The sequence below is a fragment of the Chiloscyllium punctatum genome, chromosome 34, assembly GCF_047496795.1.
Source record: "Chiloscyllium punctatum isolate Juve2018m chromosome 34, sChiPun1.3, whole genome shotgun sequence".
NCBI classification, from domain to species: domain Eukaryota; kingdom Metazoa; phylum Chordata; class Chondrichthyes; order Orectolobiformes; family Hemiscylliidae; genus Chiloscyllium; species Chiloscyllium punctatum.
In genome coordinates, this window is record NC_092772.1 from 50592128 (window position 1) to 50610222 (window position 18095).

General features: G+C 48.0%; 1 protein-coding gene across 8 annotated transcripts in view; it reads left to right on the forward strand.

Annotated features, from left to right (window-relative positions):
* The window catches only part of LOC140458827 (sodium channel regulatory subunit beta-1-like), a 94905-nt gene that overhangs the window by 54296 nt on the left and 22514 nt on the right, over window positions 1–18095 (forward strand). For 7 of the 8 annotated variants that reach the window (XR_011953716.1, XM_072553493.1, XM_072553487.1 and 4 more), the window contains exon 3: window positions 13853–14019. Coding sequence is in view for 7 of the 8 variants with exons in the window: in XM_072553493.1 (XP_072409594.1) it covers window positions 13853–14019 (167 nt within the window). In the remaining variant the exon portion in view is untranslated. Of the gene's footprint in view, window positions 1–10652; window positions 10735–13852; window positions 14020–18095 lie in introns of all 8 variants that reach the window. The other variant, XM_072553494.1, reaches the window with a different exon arrangement.

Consider the following 18095-nt stretch of genomic DNA (forward strand, 5'->3'; position numbering starts at 1 on the left):
TGGTCTTCCTGGTTATCAGCACATCATCCAGATAAATGATTACCTGGCGTAGACCTTGTAAAATGTTTTCCAGCATCCATCAAAAAATGGCACAGGTTGGTGATTCAAATGGCAGTTTTGTGTATTAGTACAAACCCTGTCCACATTGGGGGTGATGGCAGTGGGGGTGGTGGTGGGGTGTTGTGAGACCCCAGGGAGATAGTGAGGAAAGAGATCAATCTGAGACTGGTACAGTTGAGAACAGAAGCGAGTCAAACAGTCAGGACAGGCAGGGACAAGGTAGGATTTAATAAATTAAACTGCATTTATTTCAATGCAAGGGGCCTAACAGGGAAGGCAGATGAACTCAGGACATGGCTAGGAACATGGGACTGGGATATCATAGCAATTACAGAAATATGGCTCCGGGATGGGCAGGACTGGCAGCTTAATGTTCCAGGATACAAATGCTACAGGATGGACAGAAAGGTAGGCAAGAGCGGAGGGGGAGTGGTGCTTTTGATAAGGGATAGCAATACAGCTGTGCTGAGGGAGGATATTCCCAGAAATACATCCAGGGAAATTACTGGGGAGGAACTGAGAAATAAGAAAGGGATGATAACCTTATTGGGATTGTATTATAGACGCCCTAATAGTCAGAGGGAAATTGAGAAACAGACTTGTAAGGAGATCTCAAATGTCTGTAAGAATAATAGGGCAGTTATGGTAGGGGATTTGAACTTTCCAAACATAGACTGGGACTGCCATAGTGTTAAGGGTTTAGATGGAGAGGAATTTATTAAATGCGTAGAAGACAAGTTTCTGATTTAGTATGTGGATGTATCTACTAGACCTACTCTTGGGAAATAAGGCAGGGCAAGTGACTGAGGTGTCAGTGGGGGTGCACTTTGGGGCCAGCGACCATAATTCTATTAGATTTAAAATAATAATGGAAAAGGATAGACCAGATCTAAAAGTTGAAGTTCTAAATTGGAGAAAGGTCAATTTGACGGGATTAGGCAAGAACTTTCGAAAGCTGATTGGAGGCTGATGTTCGCAGGTAAAGGGACGGCTGGAAAATGGGAAGCCTTCAGAAATGAGATAACGAGAATTCAGAGAAAGTATATTACTGTCAGGGTGAAAGGGAAGGCTGGTAGGTATAGGGAATGTTGGATGACTAATGAAATTGTGGTAAAATTGAGTTGGTTACGGAGGTTAGGTGCCGGCGCATTGCTGCAAGCGTGGAGCGGAGGATCTTGAAGGAGAGCTGTTGCTGGTGTTTTTGAATCTAAGAAATTGAGAGTTTGGTTAAGAAGAAGAAGGAAGCATATGTAAGGTACAGACAGGATAGATTGAGTGAATCCTTAGAAGAGTATAAAGGAAGTAGGAGTATACTTAAGAGGGAAATCAGGAGGGCAAAAAGGGGACATGAGATAGCTTTGGCAAATAGAGTTAAGGAAAATCCAAATACGTTAAGGACAAAAGGGTAACTAGGGAGAGAATAAGGTTCCTCAAAGATCAGCAAGGCGGCCTTTGTGTGGAGCCACAGAAAATGGGGGAGATACTAAATGAGTATTTTGCATCAGTATTTACTGTGGAAAAGGATATGGAAGATATAGAATGTAGGGAAATAGATGGTGACATCTTGCAAAATGTCCAGATTACAAAGGAGGAAGTGCTGGATGTCTTGAAATGGTTAAAGGTGGATAAATCCCCAGGACCTGATCAGGTGAACCCGAGAACTCTGTGGGAAGCTAGAGAAGTGATTGCTGGGCCTCTTGCTGAGATATTTGTATCATTGATAGTCACAGGTGAGGTGCTGGAAGATTGGAGGTAGGCTAACGTGGTGCCACTGTTTAAGAAGGGCAGTAAGGACAAGCCAGGGAACTATAGACCGGTGAGCCTGACCTCAGTGGTGGGCAAGTTGTTGGAGGGAATCCTGAGGGACAGGGTGTACATGTATTTGAATAGGCAAGGACTGATTAAGGGATAGTCAACATGGCTTTGTGCATGGGAAATCATGTCTCACAAACTTGATTGAGTTTTTTGAGGAAGTAACAAAGAGGATTGATGAGGGCAGAGCGGTAGATGTGATCTATATGGACTTCAGTAAGGCGTTCGACAAGATTCCCCATTGGAGACTGATTAGCAAGGTTAGATCTCATGGAATAAAGGGAGAACTAGCCATTTGGAAACAGAACTGGCTCAAAGGTAGAAGACAGAGGGTGATTAGATTACTTACAGTTTGGAAACAGGCCCTTCGGCCCAACAAGTCCACACTGACCCTCCAAAGAGCATCCCACCCTGACCCATTTTCCTATATTTACCCCTCACCTTTCACTACAGGCAATTTAGCATGGCCAATTCACTTAATGTGCACATTGTTTGGACTGTGGGAAGAAACCCACGCAGACACGGCAAGAATGTGCAAACTCCACACAGACAGTTGCCTGAGGCAGGAATTGAACCCCGGTCTCTGGCGCTGTGAGACAGCAGAGGGTTGTTTTTCAGACTGGAGGCCTGTGACCGGTGGAGTGCCACAAGGATCGGTGCTGGGTCCTCGACTTTTTGTCATTTACATAAATGATTTGGATGTGAGCATAAGAGGTGCAGTTAGTAAGTTTGCAGATGACACCAAAATTGGAGGTGTAGTGGACAGCGAAAAGGGTTACCTCAGATTACAACAGGATCTGGACCAGATGGGCCAATGGGCTGAGAAGTGGCAGATGGAGTTTAATTCAGATAAATGCATTTTGGGAAAGCAAATCTTAGCAGGACTTATACACTTAATGGTAAGGTCCTAGGGAGTGTGGCTGAACAAAGAGACCTTGGAGCGCAGGTTCATAGCTCCTTGAAAGTGGAGTTGCAGGTAGATAGGATACTGAAGAAGGCGTTTGGTATGCTTTCCCTTATTGGTCAGAGTATTGAGTACAGGAGCTAGGAGGTCATGTTGCGGCTCTACAGCACATTGGTTAGGCCACATTTGGAATATTGCGTGCAGTTCTGGTCTCCTTCCTATCAGAAAGATGTTGTGAAACTTGAAAGGGTTTAGAAAAGATTTACAAGGATGTTGCCAGGGTTGGAGTATTTGAGCTATAGGGAGAGGTTGAACAGGCTGGGGCTGTTTTCCCTGGAGCGTCAGAGGCTGAGGGGTGACCTTATAGAGGTTTACAAAATTATGAGGGGCATGGATAGGGTAAATAGACAAGGTCTTTTCCCTGGGATAGGGGAGTCCAGAACTAGAGGGCATAGGTTTAGGGTGAGAGGGGAAAGATATAAAAGAGACCTAAGGGGCAACTTTTTCACACAGAGGGTGGTACGTGTATGGAATGAACTGCCAGAAGATGTGGTGGAGGCTGCTACAATTGCAACATTTAAAAGGCATTTCGATGAGTATATGAATAGGAAGGGTTTAGAGGGATATGGGCCGGGTACTGGCAGGTGGGATTAGATTGGGTTGGGATATCTGGTCAGCATGAATGGGTTGGGCCGAGGGATCTGTTTCCATGCTGTACATCTCTATGACTCTATGAATCATTGATGTCTGCTCTTTTCCATGAGGATCGTCCTCATTTCCCTCACTGTTGCAAACCTGAATGATATTGTGCCTATGAAAACCCAGATGACCTCCCAGTGAAACAGACAACTGCAGGACCATGAGGGCTAGTTTTGGGCTGAGGAGTATTTTGTGTCTGTTCCATTCTTTGGGTTAGGTATCAGTCATGCTTGGCTGGGGTGGAATATTTGCCTGTATCTAGTGCATCTTTATCATGCAGCTTTATTCAGAAAGGATGATAGAGGCTCTCATCAATTCCATCACCTTTCCAGATTTTCAAATCCCTGCCTTGTACATTCAGCAGCTCTTTCTAACATTTAGCTGCTCTCATGTTGCTCATTCATGCTTGAAACATTCGTGTTGCTTTTCCAATTCCTTTTCCAATTGCTCCCACACTTCTATTATGTAGTCACCTACTGTCTGACATTGTAATTAGTGGAGAGTGTGCTTACCTCTGTTCATAGCCCTCAGAGGCAGGAGGTTATCTGTTTGAATCTATTAGAGTTCTGCAGCTCAGTTTTCAGTGTAATAGTGATGCATGGCCACACTGTCAGACAGCTTTTCAGATATTAAACCTGTTTGAGAGATGTAGAAACCCTGATGTCCAAATCAGTATTTAACTCACTGCTGAAAGACAACATATCTATTTAAAATTGTATTCATTTTGGGGGATGTAGGCATTGCAGGCTGAATAACATTAGTTGCCTTGAACTGGGTGTCCTGCTCAGACCATTTTAGAGGGCAGTTAAGTTAATGTTACAGTGGGTCTGGAGTCACATGTAGGCCCAGACTGGGTGAGGATGGTAGATTTTGTTTCCCAAAGGACATTACTGACACCAAAGGGTTTTCACAACAATTGATCATTTTTAAAAATTCATTCAGAGGATGTGGGTGAGTCTGACTAGACCAGCATTTATTGCCCATTCCCAATTACACAGAGGGCAATTGGGAGTCACCCACATTGCTGTGGGTCTGGAGCCATATCTATGCCCAGACTGGGTAAGGACGGCAGATTTCCTTCCCTAAACGACATTAGTGACGTAGATGGGTTTTTCTGACAATTAACAACAGTTTGGTGGTTATTACCTTCTTAATTCCAGATTTTTATTGAATTCAAATTTCACCATCTGCCACGACAGGACTCAAACGTGTGTACCCAGAACATGACCTGAGTCTCTGTGTTAATGGTCTACCAACTGGCCATTGCCTCCAGCATTATGGTCACTGTAATGGTCATTGTTACAGAAACTACTTTTAGATGACTAGATTTTATGAATTGAATTTAAATTCCACCTGCTGCTGAATGGGATTTGAAATTGTGTCCCTGGAACATTATCCTGGCTATCTGGATCACTGCAACAGTGACATTCCCATTACACCACCATTTGCCCTCGCCAGCATCTGCTGGCCACTGAGTGACAGTGACTGCCCCTCAGTGGAACCACAGAAACAATTCACCCCCATCCTCTCTGCCCCATTACCCCCCTGAAAAATCTCTGTGGCATGTGAGGTGTGTGAGACACCAGGAATTTCCCAGTAGATCCCTAGTAGATCTCCATTCCTCTCATGGATTACCCTCAACTCTTCTTGATCCATCAGCCATTCCATCTTTATATTTTATTATCATGATGACCTCCTTAGAAAAAAGCAGGTGCTTTTTGTGAAATTCCCAGGGGAGATCAGTGAGATCCACTCTCCTGAAGTGAGGTGGTATTGTTTAGATGATTTCAGTTGTCTCTCTGGTTGTTCAGAATGGACTTGTGCTCTCTCATGAGCCTGACATTCACCTGTTTCTGGAGTGACAGAACATTCCTGACTGCTCATTACTGACTTCAAACTGGGCAACAGCGGTTCAGACCCACAGGTTAACAGGTTAAATTCAGATTTTCACAGTAATAGATGCAGGAGTAGGCCATTTGGCCTGTCAGGGATGTGGTGCTGGAAAAGCACAGCAGGTCAGGCAGCATCTGAGGAGCAGGAGAATTGGTGTTTTGGGTAAAAGCTCTCTTGTCAAGCCTGCTCAACCATTCATTAAGATCATGACCGATCTATCCATCATCTCAGTTTCTCCTACCTGCATTACCCCCATAACCCATAATTCCCCTACCATGCAAAAACCCATCCAACTGTGTTTTGAATATATTTAATGAAGCTGCCTGTACTGCTTTCTTGGGCAGAGAATTCCTTGGATTCACTACTCTCTGAGAAAAACAGTTCTTCCTCATCTCTGTCCTAAATCTACTCCCCTTAATCTTGAGACCATTCCCCCATGTCCTCATTCACCCACCAGCAGAAACAACTTGTCTGATTCTATCTTATCCATCCCTTTCATAATTTTATATGTTTCTATAAGCACCCCTCTTATTCTTCTAAATTCTAGAGAGTACAGTCCCAGGCAGCTCAACCTCTCCTCACCTCCAGAATCAACCTGGTGAACTCCTCTGCACCGCCTCCAAAGCCAGTGTATCCTTCCACAAGTCTGGAGGAAGTAATGGAGTATTGCACATAATATTCCTGGTGCGGCCTCACCAACACCTGGTACAATTGCAGCAGACCCTCCCTGGTCTTAAATTCAATCCCTCTAGCAATGAAAGCTAAAATTCTGTTCGCCTTCCTGAAGACCTATTGCATCTGCAAATCAACTTCTAGCAATACATGTACGAGCACTCCTAAGTCCCTCTACACCACAGCATGCTGCAACCTTTCACCATTTAAATAATACTCTGACCTACTATTTTTACTTCCAAAGTGGATAACCTCACATTTACCAACATTGTACTCTATCTGTCAGACCCTTGCCCACTCACCTAACAAATCTAAATTCCACTGCAGACCTTCCACACTCTCTGCACAGTTTGCCTTTCCACTCAATTTAGTGCCATCAGTAAACTTGGATATGTTACCCTGGGTCTCCTCTTCCAAATCATTTATATATATCATGAAGAGTTCGGGCTCAACACTGACCCCTGCGGGGCCCGCTCGCCACTGATCTCCAACCAGAGAAACACCCATTTATCCCAACTCTCTGCTTTCTATTGGTTAACCAATCCTCTATCCATGCCAGTACATTCCCTGCAACTCCATGCATTCTTATCTTATGGATGAGTTTTTTATGCGGCACCTTCTCAAATGCCTTCTGGAAATCCAAGTATATAACATCCACCTGTTCCTCTCCATCCATCATGCTTATTACATCCTCAAAGAATACGTCAAACATGACCTTCCCTTCCTGAGTCCATGCTGTGTCTGCCTGATGGAATCCTTTCCATCCAGATGTCTCACTATTTCTTCTTTAATGACAGCCCCAGCATTTTCCTGACCACAGATGTTAAGCGAACTGGCCTATAGTTACCTTTTGTCTGTATCCTTTTTTAAACAGTGACATGACATTCACTGTCTTCCAGTCTGCTGGGACCTGCCCAGAGTCCAGTGAATTTTAGTAAATTACCACTAATGCTTCTACTATAACTTTTGCCATTTCTTTCAACACCTTGGGTGCATTCCATCAGGACCATCTAGACCCTCAAGTTTGCTCAACACTACCCCTTGACGTGTCTTAAACATAGAACCATAGAAAATTGGAACAGATGTAGGCTATTCAGCCCTTCGAGCCTGCTCTGCCATTTAACATGATCATGTCTGATCATGCAACTCAAGAGTATCTTCCAGCTTTTCAACCCAAGTCCTTTGATCCCTTTAGATCCAAGTACTGTATCCAGCTCTTTCTTGAAATCATAGAACATAGAACATAGAACATAGAACAGTCCAGCACAGAACAGGCCCTTCAGCCCACAATGTTGTGCTGACCACTGATCCTCATGTATGCACCCTCAAATTTCTGTGACCATATGCATGTCCAGGAGTCTCTTAAATGTCCCCAATAACCTTGCTTCCATAACTGCTGTTGGCAATGCATTCCATGCTCTCACAACTCTCTGTGTAAAGAACCCGCCTCTGACATCCCCTCTATACTTTCCTCCAACCAGCTTAAAACTATGACCCCTCGTGTTAGTCATTTCTGCCCTGGGAAATAGTCTCTGGCTATCGACTCTATCTATGCCTCTCATTATCTTGTATACCTCAATTAGGTCCCCTCTTCTCCTCCTTTTCTCCAATGAAAAAAGTCCGAGCTCAGTCAACCTCTCTCCATAAGATAAGCCCTCCAGTCCAGGCAGCATCCTGGTAAACCTCCTCTGAACCCGCTCCAAAGCATCCACATCTTTCTTATAATAGGGCGACCAGAACTGGACGCAGTATTCCAAGTGCGGTCTAACCAAAGTTTTATAGAGCTGCAACAAGATCTCATGGCTCTTAAACTCAAACCCTCTGTTAATGAAAGCCAAAACACCATATGCTTTCTTAACAACCCTGTCCACTTGGGTGGCCATTTTAAGGGATCTATGTACCTGCACCCCAAGATCCCTCTGTTCCTCCACACTGCCAAGAATCCTATCCTTAATCCTGAACTCAGCTTTCAAATTCGACCTTCCAAAATGCATCACCTCACATTTATCCAGGTTGGACTCCATCTGCCACCTCTCATCCCATCTCTGCATCCTGTCAATGTCCCGCTGCAGCCTACAACAGCCCTCTATACTGTCAATGACACCTCCAACCTTTGTGTCACCTGCTGATCCATCCTTCAATCTCCTCATCCAAGTCATTAATAAAAATTACAAACAATAGAGGCCCAAGAACAGAGCCCTGTGGAACACCACTCACCACAGACTTCCAGAAATCATGCAATGTTTTAGCTTCAATTGCTTTCTGTGGTAATGAATTCCATAGGCTCGCCACTCTCTTGGTGAAGATATTTCTCCCCATTTCTCTCCGAAATGGTTTACTCCATATCCTTAGATTGTGGTCCCTGGTTCTGGACTCCTCAGACACTGGAAACTTCAATCACTTCAGTCCTTCCTACATTGATCCTTTCTGGTCCTGTTAACATTCTCATTCTTCCAAACACCAGTGAATGCAATCCTAACCAATCCATTCTCTCCTCATATATCAGTCCTGTCATGCCAGGAATCAGTCCGATAAATAACCATCACACTTCCTCCATTGCCAGAACATCATTCCTCAGGTAAGGAGACCAAAACTGCACAAAATGCTCTTATATGCTCTCACCCAGGCCACTGTAAAATTACAGCAAGACATCCTTGTTCCTGAACTTGAATCTTCTCGCTAGTTACTAAACTTTGGATTCTGGTGACATGCAGCTCAAATCTGGGTGTGTAGCTAAGCAGACTGTGCACTTGAGATTATGCTAACAGAGAGATAATGGCAAGTGGCAATAAGTTGGAGCTCAGTGACTTTAGAAAATTAGAGCAGAAAACATTGACTTATTTAGAGGGAGGGTTGATGGCTGATGAGAAAGGATATGGGGACAGTTTTATAAAGGGACAGTCAGTGTGGAGGGATGTTAAGGGGGTAATTGACACTAGCAGGGATCAGTTGAGCTGATTGATTTTTTTCTGCTTATGATCTCTTGTTTAACTCTATGTAAACATTTCTCAGCAGTTTGTTTGGGTATGTCAAACAACTTAGACTCTGAAAGTCTAATTGAGCCTATGACCAAAGTTACCCTCCAGTCAACCACTGGTGAAGACAAACATTTAAATTCGAATCACCAAGGAGACACTGTTTCCAGAAATAGGAAGGTCTATTGGTCACCAGATTGAAGAGAATTGGGAAACAAACCAGAGTGAGGAGAGTGTTTTTTTGACACTCTGCATTTTGTTATTGTCGCTGGGATGTGCAACCTGAAAGAGCACTGGGAGCTGATTTAACAGGGAACTTTTGAAAGTGGGGCTGAGAGGAATGTGAGAAATACTGGGAGAGGAAAGATTTGCACAACAGTGGAGGAGGCAAAGGGTAAGGTGCAGAGGGCAATGGGGACTAATTGGAGAGATATTTCTAAGAGCAAACACAGGCTCTGAATTGCCTTCTCCTGCTGTATTGTTTTGTTATTATCTATGATTCGATGATGGAAACATTCAGAAGGTCAAACTCAGCATTTGTAACCCATTTTGGGATTCCAGAATTTGTTTCTATGGGAGTCTTTAACTGTGTGGAATTAAGACTGGATGCACATGTTTGCAGCAACTCTCTGTGTTTACTGAAGATCCTGGGATATCAGGTGGCCCTGTATACAATTCATCTCATTGACATATGGAAACTTCACCAGAAGGCAGTTTAAAGTTGTTGCATTATTGGTGGTAGCTACCCATTTTTAAAATGTGTTGTTCAAAGAATTGTCCAATCCGGCACAGAGGATCCTTAGGTCTCACTAGACTTGGAATCAGTGCAGTTGTGACAAGTCTAACATTGACATCCTTGCTCATTTTGATTTATCCAGCACATTAGGGCTGTGTAATTAAAGCCATTCCAATTCTGGAGTGGGTACCTGATGAATAATTGATTTACTGTCAGATATTTATAGAGGGTTCTGCCTAAAGAAAGCTCTGCATTTCTCATTTCCCATCCTCGAAGCCTCAGAGCCAACACAACCCAGGGATAATCACAGGGCTAAGTTGCAAGTTGAGAAGATTAATGACCTTCACTATCCCAGCTAAATGACTGTTGTTAAAATGAAGCTGACTGTAATGCAGAATCAGCTCAACTCCTTTCTATTTTTTGCCAGCTTCTCCCTGAACAGCACGGAATAAACCACAATTCAGAGATGGCCTAGAAGTTTAGTCATTTCAACCCAGTAAAACCCCAGCTCAGAAACCCAACTGTTTTTATCCCAGCATCCACATTTCTCCTCCAAAGTGCAGTGCAGCCCAGGTACAAGATGAATTGCCAGTCTCCAATGAACAGACATATCTGAATGCAGCAATCTAGAGGGTGACTTCAGTATTTTTCTATGTGCTGATGTCAGTCTAATGGAGCAGTGAAATGTGGCAAATACTCAGCTGCAGAGGTATTTTGGAGGAGATGGTTGTGTAGTCAGATTTTACCTGTGCTTTTGCATGCTCTTTGTTACAGTTAAGGTACATGCAGTCTTTTGGGAATATAGTTTCAGCTAACCCTAGCTATAGGGAGCCCAGCTTCTGTGCAATTCAGTACTGCCTTGTGATACCGCCAGTAAATTCTAATGTTTTAATTCACAAAGAAAAATCAACCACATTAAGGAGAGGGATCGGAGAACCATGAGTCACAAGGAAATCTGGGAATCCTGGATCCATGAATGGCAGGTAGCTATTCTGTCGATTCAGCAAGAAACAAAGAGACATAATTGGATGTAAATACTGTGTTTAGTGCATGTGGAATGGATTCTAAACATAGGGAGGTTTGTAATATTGGTGTGGCCACATCTGGGCTGAAAATGTGTTCCTGGAAAAGCGCAGCAGGTCAGGCAGCATCCAAGGAGCAGGAGAATCGATGTTTCGTGCATGAGCCCTTCTTCAAGAATGAGGAAAGTGTGTTCAGCAGGCTAAGATAAAAGGTAGGGAGGAGGGACTTGGGAGTGGGGTATTGGAAATGCGATAGGTGGAAGGAGGTTAAGGTTAAGGCCGGAGTGGGGGTGGGGCCGGAGAGGTCAGGAAGAAGATTGCAGGCTAGGAAGGTGGTGCTGAGTTCGAGGGATTTGACTGAGATAAGGTGGGGGGAGGGGAAATGAGGAAACTGGAGAAATCTGAGTTCATCCCTTGTGGTTGGAGGGTTCCCAGGCGGAAGATGAGGCACTCTTCCTCCAACCGTCATGTTGCTATGGTCTGGTGATGGAGGAGTCCAAGGACCTGCATGTCCTTGGTGGAGTGGGAGGGGGAGTTGAAGTGTTGAGCCACGAGGTAGTTGGGTTGGTTGGTCCAGGTGTCCCAGAGGTGTTTTCTGAAACGTTCCGCAAGTAGGCGGCCTGTCTCCCCAATATAGAGGAGGCCACATCGGGTGCAGTGGATGCAGTAAATGATTTGTGTGGAAGTGCAGGTGAATTTGTGGTGGATATGAAAGGATCCCTTGGGGCCTTGGAGGGAAGTAAGGGGGGAGGTGTGGGCGCAAGTTTTGCATTTCTTGAGGTTGCAGGGGAAGGTGCCAGGAGTGGAGGTTGGGTTGGTGGGGGGTGTGGATCTGACGAGGGAGTCACGCAGGGAGTGGTCTTTTTGGAACGCTGATAGGGGAGGGGAGGGAAATATATCCCTGGTGGTGGGGTCCGTTTGGAGGTGGCGGAAATGATGACGGATGATACGATGTATATGGAGGTTGGTGGGGTGGTAGGTGAGGACCAGTGGGGTTCTGTCCTGGTGGCGGTTGGAGGGGCTGTGCTCAAGGGCGGAGGAGATGCGGTGGAGAGCATCGTCGATCACGTCTGGGGGGAAATTGCAGTCCTTGAAGAAGGAGGCCATCTGGGTTGTTCGGTATTGGAACTGGTCCTCCTGGGAGCAGATGCGGCGGAGACGAAGGAATAGAGAATATGGGATGGCGTTTTTACAGGGGACAGGGTGGGAGGAGGTGTAGTCTAGGTAACTGTGGGAGTCAGTCGGTTTATAGTAAATGTCCGTGTTGATTCGATCGCCTGAGATAGAAATGGAGAGGTCTAGGAAGGGAAGGGAGGAGTCTGAGACGGTCCAGGTAAATTTGAGGTCAGGGTGGAAGGTGTTGGTAAAGTGGATGAACTGTTCAACCTCCTCGTGGGAGCACGAGGCAGCGCCGATACAGTCATCGATGTAGTGGAGGAAAAGGTGGAGGGTAGTACCAGTGTAGCTCCGGAAGATGGACTGTTCCACATATCCGACGAAGAGGCAGGCATAGCTGGGACCCATGTGGGTGCCCATGGCTACTCCTTTGGTTTGGAGGAAGTGGGAGGATTGGAAAGAGAAGCTGTTCAGGGTGAGGACCAGTTCAGTCAGTTGCAGGAGAGTGTCAGTGGAAGGGTTGGTTCGGCGGGAAAGGAAGAAGCAGAGGGCTTTGAGGCCTTTGTGATGGAGGATGGAGGTGTATAGGGACTGGATGTCCATGGTGAAGATAAGGCATTGAGGGCCGGGGAAGCGAAAATCATGGAGGAGGTGGAGGGCGTGGGTGGTGTCCCGAACGTAGGTGGGGAGTTCTTGGACTAAGGGGGACAGGACCGTGTCGAGGTCTGCAGAGATGAGTTCGGTGGGGCAGGAGCAGGCTGAGATAATGAGTCGGCCGGGGCAGTCAGGTTTGTGGATTTTGGGCAGGAGGTAGAAACGGGCGGTGCGGGGTTGTGGGACTATGAGGTTGGAGGCAGTGGATGGGAGATCCCCTGAGGTGATGAGGTTATGGATGGTCTGGGAGATGATGGTTTGGTGGTGGGAGGTGGGGTCATGGTCAAGGGGGCAGTAGGAGGAGGTGGCCACATCTAGAGAAGGGTAACAGCCCTGTTCTCTTAGTTAACAGATGCAGTTCAGAGAACTAGAACAGAGAATATTACAGCGCAATACAGGCCCTTCGGCCCTCGATGTTGCACCAACCTGCGGAACCAATCTGAAGCCTATCTACCCTACACTATTCCATGGCCTGGGGCAAAGGAGTTAGTCTTTATTGTGAAAAGATTGAGCAGGTTGGGACCTAATCCATCGGAGTTGCAAAGAATGAGAGGGCCATCTGAAAGGAACCCCTCCAGTGTCTGAGCACTGTACATTACTGTACACCTGGGGGGTGGGGGGAGGACTGTTGATTGGGTGGATGGTGAGAAGATGCTTCCCCTCTTGGGGAGAATCTAGAATAGAAGTGGGCTGGGGTGAGATACAATTTTCAGGTTAAGGCGTCTCCCTTTGAGACAGAGATAAGGAACTTTTTTACTCTCCTGTGAGGGAGGGTGGGGGAGGGGGGAGGCGGGGTGCGAGTCTATGGGATTCTCTCCCTGGAGAGTGATGAGGGCTGGCTCATTGAAGATTTATAAGAACGAGGTGGATAGATTCTTTACTGATCCATGGAATGAGTGGATTGTATTATGAAGACAGGGCTTGTTCAGAAGAGTGAGGGTGGCCTGACTGAAGTGTATAAGATCCTGAATGGTCATCACAATGTGAATGTGGGAAGGATGTTTCATTCTGTGGATCAGTCTCGAGCAAGTGGGCACTATTTAGCATGAGAGGTCACCCTGTTAGGACATAGATGCAGAGGATTCTTAAGGTCACTGAATCTTGTAAAGGCAGAAATGGATAGATTCTGTTAAAATCGAGGCTGAGCAGGAACATGGGATTAGGAATACCAACAGATCAGCTATGATCTTATTGAATGGCTGAACAGGATCAATAGGCTGAATGGTTTACTCATATATCCATGTGACTTCCCATCTGGAATTGGCTCCAGAATCCAGTCACTTAGCTTGTTGTGTTTGATTCTTTGTAGCTGACTGCTCCAACCCTGGGTGTGTGGAAGTGGATTCAGATACTGAAGCTGTCAAAGATCAGACAATGAAACTGCGCTGTATCTCGTGTAAGAAACGTGGTGAGACTGAGGCCATGACAGTTGCTGAGTGGGTCTTTCGCCCACAGCAAAACAACACCTTTTACAAGGTAGGGATTTCTCAGCTCAGCTGATCCACTTGATGTGTAAGGTCTGCAAAAAGGTTGTGCAATACTCTCACACTGGAGGGTAATGAACTGTGCTCAGACACTGGAGGGCAATGTACAGTGCTCTCACACTGGAGAGTAATGTACAGTGCTCAGACACTGTAGGGCAATGTGCAGTGTTCTCACACTGGAGTGTAATGTACAGTGCTCAGACACTGGAGGGCAATGTGCAGTGTTCTCACACTGGAGTGTAATGTACAGTGCTCAGACACTGGAGGGCAATGTGCAGTGTTCTCACACTGGAGTGTAATGTACAGTGCTCAAACACTGGAGGGCAATGTGCAGTGTTCTCACACTGGAGTGTAATGTACAGTGCTCAGACACTGGAGGGCAATGTGCAGTGTTCTCACACTGGAGTATAATGTACAGTGCTCAGACACTGGAGGGCAATGTGCAGTGTTCTCACACTGGAGGGTAATGTACAGTGCTCAGAGACTGGAGGGTAATGTACAGTGCTCATACACTGGAGGGTAATGTACAGTGCTCAGACACTGGGAGGTGATGTACAGTGCTCTCACACTGGAGGGTAATGTACAGTGCTCTCACACTGGAGGGTAATGTACAGTGCTCAGACACTGGAGGGTAATGTACAGTGCTCAGACACTGGAGGGTGATGTACAGTGCTCTCACACTGGAGGGTAATGTACAGTGCTCATACACTGGAGGGTAATGTACAGTGCTCAGACACTGGAGGGTAATGTACAGTGCTCTCACACTGGAGAGTAATGTACAGTGCTCTCACACTGGAGGGTAATGTACAGTGCTCAGACACTGGAGGGTGATGTATAGTGCTCAGACACTGAAGGGTGATGTACAGTGCTCTCACACTGGAGGGTAATGTACAGTGCTCTCACACTGGAGGGTAATGTACAGTGCTCTCTCACACTGGTGGGTGATGTACAGTGCTCTCACACTGGAGGGTAATGTACAGTGCTCTCACACTGGAGGGTAATGTACAGTGCTCTCTCACACTGGAGGGTAATGTACAGTGCTCTCACACTGGAGGGTAATGTACAGTGCTCTCACACTGGAGGGTAATGTACAGTGCTCTCTCACACTGGTGGGTGATGTACAGTGCTCTCACACTGAAGGGTGATGTACAGTGCTCTCACACTGGAGGGTAATGTACAGTGCTCTCTCACACTGGAGGGTGATGTACAGTGCTCTCACACTGGAGGGTAATGTACAGTGCTCTCACACTGGAGGGTAATGTACAGTGCTGTCACACTGGAGGGTAATGTACAGTGCTCTCACACTGGAGGGTAATGTACAGTGCTCTCACACACTGGAGGGTAATGTACAGTGCTCTCACACACTGGAGGATAATATACAGTGCTCTCACACACTGGAGGATAATATACAGTGCTCTCACACACTGGAGGATGATGTACAGTGCTCTCACACTGGAGGGTAATGTACAGTGCTCTCACACACTGGAGGATAATATACAGTGCTCTCACACACTGGAGGATGATGTACAGTGCTCTCCCACTGGAGGGTAAAGTATAGTGGTCTCACACTGGAGGGTAAGTATAGTGGTCTCACACTGGAGGATGATGTTTATAAAGTGCTCAGACACTGGAGGGTGATGTACTGTGGTCAGTCACTGGTGTGACGGGCACTGTCAGACTGTTTGAATGGAGGGAATGCCATAACATGAGAGGGCCAGTGCTCAGGAAGCGCCACACTGTTGGAGCGTCCGTGCTGAGAGAGCGCAATGTGGTCGGTGTGCTGAGGGTGTACTGCACTGTCGGAGGGTCAGTGCTGAGGGAGTGGGCACTGTCAGAGGGTCAGTGCTGAGGGTGTACTGCACTGTCGGAGGGTCAGTGCTGAGGGAGTGGGCACTGTCAGAGGGTCAGTGCTGAGGGAGCGGGCACTGTCGGAGGGTCAGTGCTGAGGGACTGGGCACTGTCAGAGGGTCAGTGCTGAGGGAGTGGGCACTGTCAGAGGGTCAGTGCTGAGGGTATGGGCACTGTCAGAGGGTCAGTGCTGAGAGAGTGGGCACTGTCAGAGGGTCAGTGCTGAGAGAGTGGGAATGTTGGAAGGTCAGTGCTGAGGGTGTGGGCACTGTTGGAGGGTCAGTGCTGAGAGAGTGGGCACTGTCGGAGGGTCAGTGCTGAGGGAGTGGGAATGTTGGAAGGTCAGTGCTGAGGGTGTGCGCACTGTCGGAGGGTCAGTGCTGAGGGAGTGGGCACTGTCGGAGGGTCAGTGCTGAGGGAGTGGGCACTGTCGGAGGGTCAGTGCTGAGGGAGTGGGCACTATTGGAAGGTCGGTGCTGAGGGAGTGGGAATGTTGGAAGGTCAGTGCTGAGGGTGTGCGCACTGTCAGAGGGTCAGTGCTGAGGGAGTGGGCACTATTGGAAGGTCGGTGCTGAGGGAGTGGGAATGTTGGAAGGTCAGTGCTGAGGGTGTGCGCACTGTTGGAGGGTCAGTGCTGAGGGAATGGGCACTGTAAGAGTGTCAGTGCTGAGGGAGTGGGCACTGTCGGAGGGTCAGTGCTGAGGGAGTGGGCACTGTTGGCGGTCAGTGCTGAGGGAGTGGGCACTGTCGGAGGGTCAGTACTGAGGGAGTGGGCACTGTCGGCGGTCAGTGCTGAGGGAGTGGGCACTGTCGGCGGTCAGTGCTGAGGGAGTGCAGCACTGTCGGGTGTCCACTGCTGAGGGAGTGCCACACTGTTGGAGTGTCAGTGCTGAGGGAATGCTGCACTGTCGGTGGGTCAGTGCCTAGGGAGTGCCGCACTGTCGGAGGGTCTGTGCTGAGGGAGTGGGCACTGTAGGAGGGTCAGTGCTGAGGGATTGGGCACTGTCAGAGGGTCAGTGCTGAGGGAGTGGGCACTGTTGGAGGGTCAGTGCTGAGGGAGTGCCGCACTGTCGGAGGGTCAGTGCTGAGGGAGTGGGCACTGTTGGAGGGTCAGTGCTGAGGGAGTGCCGCACTGTCGGAGGGTCACTGCTAAGGGAGTGCTGCACTGTTGGGGTGTCAGTGCTGTGGGAGTGCTGCACTGTCGGATGGTCAGTGCTGAGGGAGTGGGCACTGTCGGAGAGTCAGTGCTGAGGGAGTGGGCACTGTCGGAGGGTCAGTGCTGAGGGAGCGGGCACTGTTGGAATGTCAGTCCTGAGCGAGCGGGCACTGTTGGAGGGTCAGTACTGAGGGACTGGGCACTGTCGGAGCGTCAGTGCTGAGGGAGTGGGCACTGTCGGAGGTTCAGTACTAGGGACTAGGCACTGTTGGAATGTCAGTGCTGAGAGAGTAGGAACTATCAGAGGGTCAGTGCTGAGGGAGTGGGCACTGTCACGGGGTCAGTGCTGAGAGAGTGGGCACTGTCGGCGGTCAGTGCTGAGGGTGTGCAGCACTGTCGGGTGTTCAGTGCTGAGGGAGTGCCACACTGTCAGAGGGTCGGTGCTGAGGGAGTGCCGCACTGTCGGGGGTTCTGTGCTGAGGGAGTGTAACACTGTCGGAGGGTCAGTGCTGAGGGAGTGGGCACTGTCGGAGGGTTAGTGCTGAGCAAGTGGGCACTGTCGGAGGATCAGTGCTGAGGGAGTGCCGCACTGTCGGAGGGTCAGTGCTGAGGGAGTGCCGCACTGTCGGAGGGTCAGTCCTGAGGGAGTGGGCACTGTCGGAGGGTCAGTGCTGACGGAGTGGACACTGTAGGAGGGTCAGTGCTGAGGGAGTGGGCACTATCGGAGGGTCAGTGCTGAGGGAGTTGGCACTTTCGGACGGTCAGTATTGAGGGAGTGCTGCACTGTCGGAGGGTCAGTGCTGAGGGAGTGGGCACTATCGGAGAGTCAGTGCTGAGGGAGTGGGCACTGTCGGAGGGTCAGTGCTGAGGGAGTGCCGCACTCTCGGAGGGTCAGTACTGAGGGAGTGGGCACTGTCGGAGGGTCAGTGCTGAGGGAGTGGTCACTGTAGGAGGGTCAGTGCTAAGAGAGTGGGCACTGTCGGAGGGTCAGTGCTGAGGGAGTGGGCACTGTCGGAGGGTCAGTGCTGAGGGAGTGGGCACTGTCGGAGGGTCAGTGCTGAGGG